Below are 15,863 nucleotides of genomic sequence, written 5' to 3'. Positions count from 1 at the left end.
AGATTTTTTTTTTTTCCATCAAAATCATTTATGAATACTGCTAACACTAATAAGTTATATTTAAAATTATTAAACACAATTATATAATTGTTTAGCATCATAGGAGGAGACTGATCATCGTCATCAAGCTCAAGCGTGTGCTTATGTGCATCTCTTTCTCTCCCTTTCTTTATTTGTGATTTTATGTGACTATCAGTTAAATGTCTTTATTGAATAAAATTAAAAATTAAATATAAATTTGAAAATATAGTAAAAAAATGGATTTCTATTTTTTATACCCTAAAATTAAAGTATACATCATCTTATTAATGATTAATAGGAACTAAATATTCTGCTAAATACAGGATTTTGTTAAATATTTAGTTTAATATATATATATATATATATATAATGTTTTGATAGAATACACTTGCATGAATCACACTTCCAAGTAAAGGTGAGTATTATTGGGTTAATAAAATGAAAATTAGAACCAAAGTGAATAATTTCAAGTAATCCCTTTTAATTTCCAACTAAATTTGTCAGATTATAAAGAAAATGATTTCCAATTTTTAATTTGATTTGATTTTAACTAACACTATTTCGATTTTTAACTAAGTTAAAGATTTTTTTTATAACAGTAACATTATTTTAGTGTATTTATAAAATCACCATTATTATATATAATTAAGTTGATGTTCATAATAAGTGAAGTTATTGAAATGTCTTAAATTCTTTTTATTAGACCCTCATAATATGGGTTATTTTAACTAGTTTCCATTATTTTGGTTAATATACTTAAAATCAATTTTGGATGGATTATATTTCATAATATAAAATAAAAGTTCATCTTATTCCCACTCCCAGTCGCCGAGGAGACAGGAAGATGAAGAATATCTGTAAAAAGAGAGAAGGAAAGAAACTAAAACAAAACAAAATTTGGGAAACCAACAAAAATGGCGGTTTCATTTTTATACGGAAGTTTTCAAAATAGTAAAGAATGAACGATAACGAATAACCCCCCCCCAAAAAAAAAAATGAAATCTGAAAACAAGAACCCAACCAAGCTTAGCTAATTTTATGGTACTTTGAATTTCCAAAATAAAATTCATTCAGGAACAGTACCTTCCACCATTCATGATGTTGAAGATGAGAGAGACCCAGCAGCCTAAAAGATTGTTCATGGTAAGAGGCAACGATGGTTACAAGCAAGTATTACAACCACCACCACAAAAATTAGGCAAAACTGAGCTATATTATTCTTGTTATTCGTTTAAACGAGAGTTTCCCTACAAATAACAAACTCAAGACAGGTAAAAAAACACAGAAAAAATAAGCTCCATCTATGAAAACTTTGCCCGCTGACCCTCCATTAACTGCATATTTCATTGAAAGGGAAGCAGATTCTAATCCAATTTCACCGAGGAGAACAAGTAATGCACGAACCAAAATGAGGAAATGAAGCCAACAGTGCCTGTGGCCAGCATAACTGCTAGAACCATGAAAAGTGAATACCCCAAGTATAGAGTGGCTGAGACCGGTCCACTCAAACTCTTCAGATCAAATATGAGATAGTTGACGGAGTATAAAAAGATGTATATGGCAACTGAACCAGAAGCGAAGAAGGACTTCCACCACCATTTCCAGTCCTCCACACAAAGATGCATATAGGTTAGAACGAGAGACACCTCAGCGCACACGACCACAAGAAGACCCAACACAATGAAGAGAAAACCGAAGACATAGTAGACGCGGCCCATCCAAATACTCGACATGATAAAGAAGAGCTCGATGAACAGCGTACCAAATGGAAGGGTACCCGCTCCAAGAACCAAAAGCCAAGACGGATACTTTTGGGCCGGGATTTCCCGTGGGATCTGATTGGTTCGAACGGGGTATTCAATATGAGGTGCCTTTGCCCCAAGGTACCCTCCGGCCAAGGTAAGGGGAACCGAGATGCAGAACCAGAGCAAAATCAGAATGACAAACAGTGAGAATGGAATTGCTCCTGTGCTGTGACTACCCCACAAAAGGAAATTCAAAGTCATTAGAATCAGAAATGCAATACCAGGGAAGAAACAGGCAGCCTTCCAAGACACTGAAACCCATCCTGTTTGGTCACCACATCCAATAGTCCTCCAAAGTCGAACAGAAACATACCCAGCTGCGATGCCGAGAATCATGTAGAAGAATAGCATACCTGTGAGCAGTGCCCCACGAGAAGCTGGAGACATGAATCCAAGTGTGGCAAACAATATAGTCACAACAGCCATCCCGAGAATCTGAACACCATCTCCAACCATTACACACAGAAGTGCAGGATTGGTTGGAGCACGGAATACATCACCTACAACCAGTTTCCACCCTGATAACTCCTCATTCATCTGGGCTTGAGCCTCCTTGTCTAGCTCCTCATAACGGGTCAGATCCCGCCTAACTGTCCTCAAGAAGATCACCAGGACAATTCCAGCCAAGAAAGTAATCACCATAAGAGAATTGAGAATAGAGAACCAGTGTACTTTTGCTCCTTCCATTTTCAAATAAGCATCCCATCTCGATGGCCACTTAATATCACTCTCCACAAACGCAACTTCATAAGTGAAGGCCACTGTCTCACCTTCCTTAACAGCCATAGCCACAGTGCTAGGATCACACTTAATTGCAGACGGGTACTTATCATACATTTTCAGGCTCTTCAACGATTCGACATTGTGCTGTACACTGCAAGGGATTACCTCAAACCCAACCACCATGAAACCTGGCACCTCAGATCCAGATTTCCCAATTGTCGGGATGACCTCCGCAGCATCCCCGGTACCCATCACACCGGCCACGTTGGTCTCCTCATACTTATGAACCAGAACCAGAAACCTCAAATGGTTAAACATATAATACACATCTTGAACCTTAATTCCAACTGGGTACCCCGTCCACCGCAAAAAATAATCGTCCTTCTTGGTATAACGAATCGCAGGCAGATTGTCGAGAATCAAATTGACCTGATACATCTCATCAATCCTCTTCTTCAAGAGATTAAACTCATCAGCCGACAAAGGACCAGCCTTGCAGAGAAAAACCTCTGTCTGATTGGTGTGCATCTTAAACCGATACGGCGAATTCTCAATCCTATCACCCATGAGAAGCTCACCCAGATTTTCAGCACTATCCTTCACACCCTCCTGGGGCTTACAGAATGGCAAACTATAATAGCTAAAGGGCATCTCCGTGTCTATTGACGTGAGTGAATTCACTTTCACAGATAAGACATTGCCGATGCCGTATTTGTGAGGGTAACTACCAGGCAGATAAAATCCATGACCCAATTGAAATGCCAAACAGAGATACAAAACCCAGCTCTTGAATTTGTCAAATAAGTCCATTTTCACAGATCTTTTGGTGAATTCGCGTAAGATCTGGATGGCCCAGACCCAGATCAGAGAACGAGGGAAATTACAAGAAATGTGTACAGTTTCAATGTGGGTTTTTAGATTCAGAGAAGATGTAACGAAAATGAGACCAAATTTCGAGGGTTTCCAGCGCCCAGATCAGATCAAATGCATATATCAAGCAATTCAAACAAGAAAGAGAGAAAATTACAGAGAAAACGTACAAGGGATTGTATGGAGAAAAAGGAACGGTGCACGGATCTAACTGACCTTCATAGAGATGGATAGAAAACCCATGTTGATTAATGAGATTTCTGCGAAAATTGAGGGAAGGCGTGAGATGAATCGACGAGAAGACTCTCCTACGGAAGGTTTTTATACTGTTCTTAATCGTCGGTGAGCCCTTTCTCGTATGTTACTCTTAATGGCTACAATGACTATAATGTCCCTGACAATTATGCAATTAACCCAAGGATGTTTTAGTAATTTTCTGTTGTCATTTTTTAGTTTTTAATTAAAAAATAGAAACTGTGTTTTATATGAGAAAAGGCAAAGCATCAAAATCAAAATGGGGTTTTCTTCCTCATATTTTTGTTTGCATTTGGTAATTACTAATTAGGCGCATTCTTCGTCAATTCAATCTTTGCAATCAATCCCTCTTATTTGTCAACTTAACCTTTGACAACTCACCAACCCTTTTTTGATAATTAAATATAATATTTAATATTTATTTTTAACAAATAAATAAAATAAAACAATTTTTTATTGATATTGATGGTAGTTCTTAATTATTTTTTAATTTATTTTGTCTCATTTTATGTTACATATGTAAAAAAAAAATTATTAAAATCAAATGGCCAAAAGAAACACTTATAAATGATTTTTTTAACCCAAATTTATTTTCAGGTTCCATTCTCCCACTGGGTATAACTATAATTATTACATCACATATATTACAATGATAAATAAAAATCATATGAATTCTTTTTTTAACTAAATGGTACTTCAATTCCTTCATTTAGCTTGCCAATTGAATACTGATTTGGGGACAATTTTGTCATTTGTAGCAAATTGGCTTCCCCACGAAGTTCTAACTGCGCGCTTCCAGCCTTGACTCTCTACCATGACTGTGAGGTCTCAAACAGTTGACCATTGGATATTATTTAAGACTCAAGTCGTGACCTTAATTGATAGTAGAAAAATAAAAATTAGTGTTGCCTTATCTTATATATATACTTGTAATTAAAAAATAAAACATTTTGAACCATGAAAACTCATTAAACGATTACTTAACAGTGAGTTGTTTAAAATTTTAATGTAATAAAAAATTATTTTTATTTTTTTTATAATTTAGAGAATATAAGTTTAAATACTAAAATAAAGTGTTACCTTATATAATATAAATAGAGAATAGACTAAGTTATATATCTATTTGTGTCAAAGAATAAATACTCACACAAAGAAGGAGTTATAATGGGTAAAAATGTGACTTCTAAAAGCCCACGAATTAAATTTATGCCCATGTAATGTTTTGTCTAAATATTTTATGAGTAGCATTTGAAACTTATTAGAGTTATTCTTAACTTTAGTAAGAATTATAAAACTCATATTAAGAGTCATCGAAGATAATGTCGTAAGCTTTTGTTTTTATTGAACTAAAAAAAAAATTTGTCCATTTACGCTATATTTGAGAGAGATGTGGGATAAAGACGGAATTGGTACATAATGAAATCAAATATAAAGGTAAAAAGAAATAACATAAAATTTGTTAACTTTTTTATTATTTAAGAAGAATAAAACATAAATAAATGTAATATAATTTTATTTTATTTGGATAGAGAATGGTAAAGAATGAAATAATTAGAAAATAAAATAAAGTTATGATTATTTCTCCTTCACTTTTAAAATAAATAAGTAAAAATAAAAATCATATTTATAAATATATTCTTTCAAGATATAAGTAAAACATAAGATATAGACTAGGACAACAGAGTATCATGTACCGCACTTTTCTTCTCATTCTATTATGAAATATTTATCCGAACAAAAAAAAAAATCTTATTTTCGATTCATAGGGTACTTCACAATTAGAGTTAATACTTGACACAAATGCCTAACACTAACTTATCAAACACCTTTGAGATTTTGGATGCTTATTTGAGACTAAGGGTTGACCATACCTAGAGAATGTTTTTCAAGTTTTGAGACATGCATGAAAAATATGGAGTTTTGATTTCATGGTCCATGCCTGAGGTCGAGTCATTGATGGTCGGTGGGTGTCATGATTTCCTTCCTAGCAAAGTGCATGTGGTCTTATTCTTCATCATTGGCGTCATCGGTGGCCGATGGAACAATCAAATTGATTATAGCCATAGGCTTTGTTGTCATCGATAATGGCCAATTATGTCTCGTGCTACCATTGATCGATGGTTTGCCATGGTCGACCAGTTGTAGGTTGCTTTTCGCCATAATAGTGGTTGACGAAGCTTGCAAAGCTATGGTTGACGTTTCTAACATCTCCGACCAGCCATGGCCTTATGCTTTGCCATGGCCGTTGGTCCTTACTCGTTGCCATGATAATGAGTGTTACTCGTGTGTGATCAGTTGGTCGTCCCATTCGATTCTTCATCTTGCCCATCGGTGTTATGTGGTCGTCAATGGCCACGATATGCGAGTCATTGCCAGCTTCATGTGGGTTGCCAACGATGAAAGGCTTGCGATGAAAGGGGAAAAAAAAAAGACAGAGAAGGGAACATGCAGCAACAACGACGAGTTTAAACAGAAACCCTAGATGGCTAAAGAAGAAGAAGATGGGTAAGATGCTAGGCCATTGGGTCTGATCTAGGTCAGGTCGACTTGATCCACTAAGCGATCCATGAATGGATCTAGATCATGTCAACCCAACCCATTAACGAATAGAAGCGCATGGATCTAGTTTGGGTCAATCCGATCCAAACTCACGACCTACTAATGAATTTTTTCGTTAAAAAAATGGAAATTATGAAAAATAAAATAAAAATATTTATAACTTAAATTTTATAATAAGAAAAAATTTGTTAGTCACCAAAGTAACCAAATTTTTAAAGTAAATAAAATTTGAGTTATAAATTATTTTTAATTACTCATAAACCTTATGTTTGATGATAACATTAAGTTTATGCATGACATTTGTTTGTGGGTAAATTAAAGTTTACATTATAAGACTATTCAGGATTAGCCCAAAGGTTAATTATCTGTTTTTACAATTGCCAAACATGAATATGATAATTAGTATGTTCTATTAGTTTTATTTTACATATCCAAAGATAACAAGTAGATCTAATTAGTGCATATTTAATTATCAATTATTGTTTTATTTTGTATATCTTAGTATCATCCAAATGAAAACTTTGATGTACCTTATGATGAATATCCGAATCTAAAATTATGTAAGCATTAATGTATGAGTATTTCAATTTCATTTGCTTAATCTTATATGTTTCAATGCATTTGCACACATCATCTACTCCTTTTTTTAATGGATTAAATTTATTTGATTAGAGTGATCTCACTGATGAAAGTACCAATGATCAGAGGGATTTTTATAAAATATGTGAGAGATCAAACAAATTGTACTTGATGTTTATGAGAATAACTATTGCAAACAATGTAAGTTAACCCTTCCCAAAATTGAAAATGCTAAGGAACTTATGAAATTTGTGGAAGAGTGTTCACAAACTATTGACAAATCTCTTGCTAGTACGTTAATGAGTACACTGACGACCTTAGCAGCGCAATTAAAGACTTTGGGGAAAATTTTGAATGAGTACTTCTTAGTATAGTTTATACTCAATTCCTTGTCACTCGAGCAATACAGGCCATTTTAGATGAATTACAACACTATAAAAGATAAGTGGAATATAAATGAATTGACCAAAATGCTCGTTTAAGATAAGATGAGATTAAAGAATCAAAAAGTTCATTTCATTCATTTCTTGAGCCATCAATAAGTTGAAAAGAATTCCGAAAGGAGAAGTGGAAAGAGTAAAATGAAATGTTTTCACAAGCTGAACAAATCTTTGAAAGGTGCAAAATAAAGAACATGGGGCTGTTAAATATCACTTTTGTAAAAAAAGTGGACACCTCGAGAAAGACTGCTTGAAACTTAAAACTTGGTTTGAAAAAAAAGGTAAGTCTTGTGCTTAATATATTTTGAATCAAACTTTATTGAAATTTTACTCAATACTTGGTGAATAAATTATAGTTCCACTACTTATATTTTCAATACGATGTAGGGATTTCTTACAATCCGAACCACAAAGTCAAATAAAAATTTCATATTCATGGGGAATAAAAGTAAAGCTTCAATTGAAGGCATTGGCACTTATCGTTTGATTTTAAATACCAAACATTATTTAGATTTATTAGAAGCTCTTTATATGCCTACATTTTCTCGTAATTTAATTTCTTAATGGAAACTTAATGTAGCTAGGTTTTCTTTTAAATTTGGTTTCAGATCTTTTAGTTTATTTAAAAATAACAGTTTTATTGGTTATAGTATATTATGTGATGGCCTCTACAAATTTAAACTTGATAATGTGTTTGTTGAGACTTTAATGATTTTGTATCATAAGGTTGGTGCTAGACACAATTTAGTTGATGAGACCTTAATGGCCTATGTTTAGTACCAACATTATGATGCAAGACCATTAAGGTCTCAAGAAAAATAGTGTAAAGTTTAAACTTGTAAAGACCATCACATAATATTTTAGAACTAATAAAACTATTCTTTGTAAATAAACTAAAAGATTTAAAATCGAATTTAAAAGAAAACCCTGCTATATCAATTTTTTGTAAAGAAATTAAATTGCGAGAAAATGTAGGCACATAAAGAGTTTTTAATAAATCTAAATAATGTTTGGTATCTAAAATTAAACGATAAGTTCCGACACTTTCTGTAACACCCCGCCTTCTAGGGTATTAATATATGCTAGGAATATTTTTTTTTTTTTAAAACGCAACTGGCAAAAATCCTCAACATAACTTTTATTTAATAACACTCACAAACATAGTAAATGAATGATACAATTTAAACATAAGCGAAAGCAAGATCAGAACCTGCATGAACCCTCGAAAACATAACCTGGGTTCATCAACATCATTTATCCAACATATTTATTTTAAATCTAATTAATACAGTCAAATAAAACATATAGTGTAGCCTCACAAGGGACCCACAAAATTTCTTTCGTTATCAAACCTCGATCACCTCCTTGCCTTTCCGGCCGCTTGTCTCGCCTGAAATGTGGAATATTCCAAGGACATAGTGCAATATTAAAAGATGAAATCTTCTAAGTGAAGGTTAGATAAACATGATGAATGAGTGATGCATGGACAATTATAGACATATACCCTTAGTGTGACTTCTCTGGCCTACCAACCTGGCACGGAACTCTAGGAAAAATCCCGAACCTCTGCAGGATAACCCTAACGTTGTTCCATCATTGCCCTTGGGGAATTACGGCTACACTCTGAGGGTGACATCCCATTCCCATACACAAATATCAGTATGACAATAATATCATGCCATGTAAATATCACGACTTTCCATGCAATATGACAAAATGAATTATATCTTCCGTAAATATTATGCATATATAAGCAATCATATCTTTCATAAATATCATGCATAATAAACGATCATATCATATAGGATAGGAAAAAAAACTCACTTTTCAAAATTATCGAGATACCTCGAAAAATGTGCAAATTGCCTCGATTTGCGTGCCAACCTTGAAATTCGCACCAAATGTTTCACCTCACTTTCCAAAGCACCCTAGGCAAGATATTTATTTAAATAATCAATAAAACATATTTTTCTTTAATTTTCTTGCCTTTTTCTCTATTTTTCTTCAATTTTTCCTTACTAATATTCCAAAATAAATACCTACACCTATTTTTCTCCAAATATTTTTACATAGGAAATTCTAAAATATTTTTCTAAACAATATAAAAAAAATTTCAAAAAAAACCAAGGCTGCATGCGCCCGCACGCACTAGCGCGTGGTAGGGCGTGTGAGACTGGCGCGTGGGGCCCATGCGTTGGTCATCTTCTCCTGCCACGGCTTGCCAAAAAAATGAGATTTTTATACCAAAATGAAGTTTAGCCCAAATCGATCCCAATGGTACCTGAATCAACTCGAAAGAAGGCTCAAAAGTCGGTTAAATGGAAGCTCGAAGTCTCGGCTTCTCCGGCGAGCTTCAAAACACACTCAATTCGACTCATTTGCTCACCAAACTCTCTAGAATGCTTCTACTACTCTCGAGGATCAAAAGCCTTCTATCCTTGCCCCTTGATTCGACCTAAAAAGCCTTCGATTTCAAGCTCAAAGTTTTAAAATTTTTAGCTACAACATACTCTATTTATAGGCGATGTTGAAGCTCGATTTGCCCATGGCCGCTTAGCCCATTGCCTTTGGAGTCTCCCCCTTCCCTGGATGGACCTGGAAGCACCCTCCCCCGATCGAAAAAACTGAGTTGCAAGTTTCCATTTTCGGCCAGCTTTCATGGCCGAATTTCTCAAAATTCCGGCCACTTTGATGACCATTGTCGGTTCATCATCATCCCTTGGCCCTCCCTGACCATTTCCCATGTAACCCCAGAAGCTTTCGGGGACCCTCGTGGCTTGGTCGGTTTCCCATGGTTGCCATTTTTGAGATTTTTGCATTTTGGCCCCTCAACTTTTAGTTTTTACCTTTTTGCCCCATTTTGCTTGGCTCCTGAACTTTCCAATATTGTATTTGAGTCCCTCAAGTTCCAATCTTTCAATTTTCCTTTTGAAACTTTTTGAAAAAATGACATTTTGACCCTCTCGGGCAACTTCAAAAAATTACACTTAGGCATGTTTCTTCGTTTTAACCTTAACCCTAATTGTTTCTTCCTGAAACCATTGAAGGGTTGTTTTATATGAAAAAATGAAGCCCCCTCAAGCTTTCAGGTCTTCCATTCGACTGATCCAATAAATTTCTCAGGCTTTTCAGATGTCATTTTTCTCTGATATTTTTTTTTTTTAAATAATAACCCAAAGTTCTTGGGTATTACACCTTCAATATGAGCTTTAATTTTATTCCCCATGAACATGAAACTTTCATTTGGTTTTATGGTTTAGATCATAAGAAATCCTTGCAACATATTGAGAATGTGAGTAATGGAATCAAAATCAATCCACCAAGTATTATGTGGATTTTTAATAAAGTTTGATTCAAAACTTACTAAAGCACAAAACTTACATTTCTTTTTTAACCAAACTTTTCGTTTTAAACAATCTTTCTTGAGATGTCCACTTTTATTACAAAAGTGACACTTAACAACCCCATATTCTTTTTTGAGAGCATCTTTCGAAAATTCATTCAATTTATGAAAACCTTTCTTCTTGCTATTTCCATTTCTCTTTTTGGAATTCTTTCCATCTTCTTGATGGCTCAAGAAAAAATGGAATGAGCTTTTTGATTCTTTGCATACTGGTCAATTCATTTACATTCCGCTTATTCTTTGTAATATTGTAATTCATCTGAAATGACCCATATAAACTGTACTAATAAATGCTCATACACATTCATTCCCAGGGTCTTTAATTTGGCCGCTAAGGTCATCATTTCCTAAACATGCTCATGCATAGTACAAGAACTATCATATTTCATGGTGGCTAGAGTACTCATTAATGTACTAGCAAAAAAAATATCAATAATATGAGAATGCTCTTCCATAAATTTTATAAATTCATTGACAGTAGTAGTTTTGAGAAGAGTTGTCTTTAAGTTGTTTGCAATTATCATCCATATAAACATCAAGCTCAATTTATTTGATCTTTCCCACACTTTATGAAAAGGTTTTTGATCATTGCTACTTTCATCAATAATTGCAGAAATTATTTAGGGAGAAGAATGAATTATATTTATTCATTTGAGTGTGACCTATATATATAATTATAAGATATCTATGTTGTATACAAGTCTACTCTATCTACAATTACAAACATATCTATGTTATCTAATAAGTACAAAATAGCTATCACTAAATTTTAGAAATACAATCAAATATAAATAAGATACCCTACCTAATATTCAAACTAAATTATCTCCTCCTTGAATTTTGAAACCTTATCTCAGTTGCATTGTTTGATTTATATTTATCCTATTATCCTCTCGAATCTTTCTCAATTTTCCACAATAACAATAATAGATTTTTTTATTCAGAGTGTCAAATCAAGATCTAAAACACCTAAGTGAAACTAGACTTATTCTCTCAAATTAGAGAAATTCAATCCGTTAAATAGAGAAACAAATGAAACCTACGAAGACATTGAAACAGGTACAGATATTGCAAATAAAATTAAAATGCTCATACATTAATGCTTTGAAAAATAAAATTTTACATAAGTTCATATTCAAATATTCAAAGTAATTAAACATAAGATACATCAAAGTTCTCCTTTAGGTGATACTAAAATGTGCAAAATAAAAAAATTATTTGTAATTATATATACGCACCAATTAGATATATTTTGCTATCTTTGAATATGTAAAGTAAAACTAATAGAAGATACTAATTATCACATTCATATTTGTCAATTATAAGAACAAATAATTAATCTTTGGACTAATCTCAAATTATTTTATAATGCAAATTTTAATTTACTCACAAGCAAATATCATGCATAAACTTAATGTCATCATCAAACATAAGGTTTATGGGTAATTGAAAACAATTTATAAATCAAAATTTATTTACTTTAAATTTAGCCATTTTAGTGACTAACAAATTATTCTTAATATAAATTTCAAGTTATAAATATATATAATTTTTTGTATGGGAAATCTATTATTGGATTTTGGATTTGGGTCTGATTGCCTTGATCCGCTTGATCCTCATGTAATGAATCAGTTAATGGGTTTCATAATCGGATCGAGTTACTTGATCTAGATCAGCTTATGGATCACTTTATGACCCAATCTAGTCCCAAGACTCAAACCCATCTTCTTCTTCTTTAGCCATTAAGGTTTTTTTTTTTTTTTTTCTTAGGCTTAGTTTGGCTATGCATTTTTTAAGTGAGCTTTTACGTTGTTTAAAACTTTTAAGTTGGGTAGTATTTAAGTTAATAATGTGTTTGGATAAATGTATTTTTAAACTATCAGTTAAAATTTATGTGTTTGGTCTATAAAAAAAGCTAATGAGTTGTCAGAACTTGACAAAAATACTAAAATAGATATGGTGCTAAATAATACGACTAAAATTTATAAAAATATTAATTTTTAATAAAAATAAATAATAAATTATATATAATTATGAAAAAATATAGTAATACAATGTTTTATTAAAACCAATATATATTATATGTGTGTGTATATATAAATGTATGTATATATATATATATACAATGAATGAGGTGGTGATGGGCGATAGAAGGAGGAGATGGGTGATGGAAAAAGGAGGCGACGCTGGGCTGGAGGAGATTCGACGATGATGTTGCTTGCAGTAGCCAATCTGCTATCAGAAGGCGACGATCTCAACAAGCTGCAGATCCAGCGACGGTGACCGTACATTTATGGAGGAGATATGGTAATAATGGTAATGGATGAGGTACAAATGCGAGAGAAGGGAAAATGGGAGAAGAAAAGAGCAATGGAGGAGTAGATGAGAGACGAGAGAAAGTAGGAGGTGTAAATATTAGAAATGTAGAAGGATAAAATTCTAATTCAGTCGATCAACTCAAAACGCCCATTACATCGTTTTTGCAAACAAACGCTATTAGATTAGCATTTAAGCTATATAACTTTTAAACTGTTGGTGATGCCAAACATGTAACTAAATAAGCATGACAACTTATAAGCTAAACTAATACTTTATAAGCGGTTAAACCACATATCCAAACAAATCCTTAAACTCATTGCTGCCACAACCTTTGTAACCATCATTTGCCTCTGTTTGTTTCATCGCTGGTGGCTTACCTCATTTAATGGTGATTCGCAAGGCCTTTGATTGCTGGCGAGCCTTACGATGGGGAGAATCAATCTCCGGCCACAAACAAAGAAGCAACAATGGCGAGACGGTGCCAAGGTCGGACACAACAAAAAACTTAAGGTCATGTTCGGTAGATTATGGCAGAGAAGGCAACCCACGACCAATTAACGAATGTGACCAGAAAAGGAAAGGTCGCCACCACAGAAATCGTGTTAAGGATGACCCTCGATCGGTCGCCGGCGTGAAGTGAATGGCCACACCTATGCTAGAGATCGAACCCCCCCTGGCCAGACATTCAGCCTTTCGATCACCGACAACGTGTGTGATGAGAACTTGCCTTCCATTGGTGACTCATTATGCCAATTCCCTTGTTCTTTCACTACGTACAAGAAAAATAAGTTTTAGTGATGGAATTATTCCGTCACTAATTAGCCACGAAATATTCATCGCTAAATTTTGCGACAAAAGTCCTGTTGCTAAAAAAGAAAAAATAAATAAATTTTAAATTTTAACGACGGGCAAACCTGTCGCTAAAAAGAAAAAAAAAATTTAAGTTTTAGCGACAAGCAAAACCCATCCCTAAAAAGAAAAGAAAAGAAAATTTAAAATTTAAATTTTAGTGATGGGACAAACCCGTCGCTAAAAAGAAAAAAATAATAAAATATAAATTTTAAATTTTAGTGACGGGCTAACCCGTCGCTAAAAGAAAATAAATAAAATTTAAAATTTAAATTTTAGCAACAGGCGGGTGGCTAAAAAGAAAAAAAAATTAATTTTAAATTTTAGTGATGGGAAATTTTTTATTTTAAATTTTAGTGACGGGTTAACCTAACCCATCACTAAAAAGAAAAAAAAATTAAATTTAAATTTTAGTGATGGGTCCTGTCACTAAAAAAAAAAAAAAAATTAAATTTTAAATTTTAGCAATGGATAAACTCGTTGCTAAAAAAAAAATTTAAAATTTAAAATTTAAATTTTAGCGACAGGCAAACCCGTTGCTAAAAAGAAAAAAAATTAAATTTTTGCTAAAAAGAAAAAAAAATAATTTAAATTTTAAATTTTAACGATGGAATGATTCCGTCGCTAAAAAAAAAAGAAAATTAATTTTAAATTTTAGCGATGAGTTAACTAGCTGCTAAAAGATATATATATATAAATTTTAAATTTTACCGATGGGCTAACCCATCACTAAAATGAAAAAAATATAAAATTAAAATTTTAGCGTAGTTTATATTTAAATTAAAAAAAGTCCATAATTTATATTTAATGTGAAATTCATACTTTAATTTCACATTTTAGCAACTAAATTTATATTTTTGACCCAATTTAATTAAATATACTTTATTTTTTTTGTGACAACTTAATTTTTTTATTATTTTGATTATATCTATGTACTTGTATTTATCTTTAATTTTTAAATTTTTTTATTACATTTATCTTTGATTACATCAAAGTAAATGGGTTAAATTGATTAAAAAATAAAGATATAAAAAGTAAATTAACTTAAAAATACAAATAAAGAAGTCTAATTAACTAAAAAAAATTAAGTGACTTTATAAAAAAAAAATGTAAAAGTACATAATTGAATAATATGTTGTCTCTTAGTAGATATCCATCCTTTTAATTTATCTCTTCTTTTTATTTTAAGTTTATCAATAACTCATTTAATTTAATTTAATTCAAATAATTTATTTTTTAATTAATTAATTTAATTCAATTTATTAGTTTAAAAATTTTAAACTATGAGCTTCCGCACATAGTTTTCATAGTTAAATGTAAAATTTATAAAAATTCCAATTAACTTCAAAATAAGACTAAAATTTTTGTTGGTAATACAATAATTTATAAACTTCTATTTGGATTAGTAATGAAATAAAATTAATATTTATTAAATAAGTTTAAAAAATTTTGGAGTGTAAATGTAATATTGAAAAGTTTGGAAGAAAATACTATTAGTATATTTTATACAAATAAATAATCAAGGAGACTTTCAGATTGGTTGATTCATGCGCGTTACTTCCTCCTAAGAGGTTGTCCCTTCGATTCAAGGGACAGGCAGCTGAAGGATTATTGCTGGGAAATAATACCAGCGTGGCCACGTGACGAGCTAGAGATGAGAAATAGGTCGGGCGGCCTGCCTCATAGTCTGGCCCGGCCAGGCCTGCTATTGTAGTAGATGGGTCGGGTCGGCCAGCCCAGCAGAATGCGGGCCGTGTCGGGCCAGGGATATCTGGCCTGTAGCCCGGCTCGGCCCGGCTCACCAAAATGGCACGGCCCGGCCCACCAAAAAATAAAAAAATATTTAAAAAATTATATTTATTAAATATTTAAACATATGTTTAAAAAATATGTTTAAATATAATAATTAAAATTATACAAACATAAAAATTATACATATTTTAAAAAATTATAAAAAATTTACAAACATAAAAATTATGTTTAAAAATTATAAATAAATGGACCATGGGCCGACCCAGACAGCCAAGCCCATGGCTTGGC

The 15,863-nt window shown here is 32.5% G+C and overlaps 1 protein-coding gene across 1 annotated transcript; it reads right to left on the bottom strand.

The window, feature by feature from the left end:
• Positions 1–1,142: 1,142 nt before the first annotated feature.
• On the bottom strand, positions 1,143–3,744 carry LOC127795773 (transmembrane 9 superfamily member 11-like). Its single transcript, XM_052327663.1, has one exon. It carries the CDS (start codon positions 3,357–3,359, stop codon positions 1,386–1,388), a length of 1,974 nt encoding a protein of 657 aa, XP_052183623.1. The 5' UTR covers positions 3,360–3,744; the 3' UTR covers positions 1,143–1,385.
• Between the last annotated feature and the right edge of the window lie 12,119 nt (positions 3,745–15,863).

This window comes from Diospyros lotus, chromosome 2 (genome assembly GCF_014633365.1).
Source record: "Diospyros lotus cultivar Yz01 chromosome 2, ASM1463336v1, whole genome shotgun sequence".
NCBI classification, from domain to species: domain Eukaryota; kingdom Viridiplantae; phylum Streptophyta; class Magnoliopsida; order Ericales; family Ebenaceae; genus Diospyros; species Diospyros lotus.
The sequence above is the reverse complement of the archived record's forward strand: the minus strand, read 5'-3'. Positions and strand labels throughout refer to the sequence as shown.

Excerpts from the sequence above, each read along its gene's own strand:
- LOC127795773 (XM_052327663.1), bottom strand. The coding sequence starts at position 3,359 with ATGGACTTATTTGACAAATTCAAGAGCTGGGTTTTGTATCTCTGTTTG.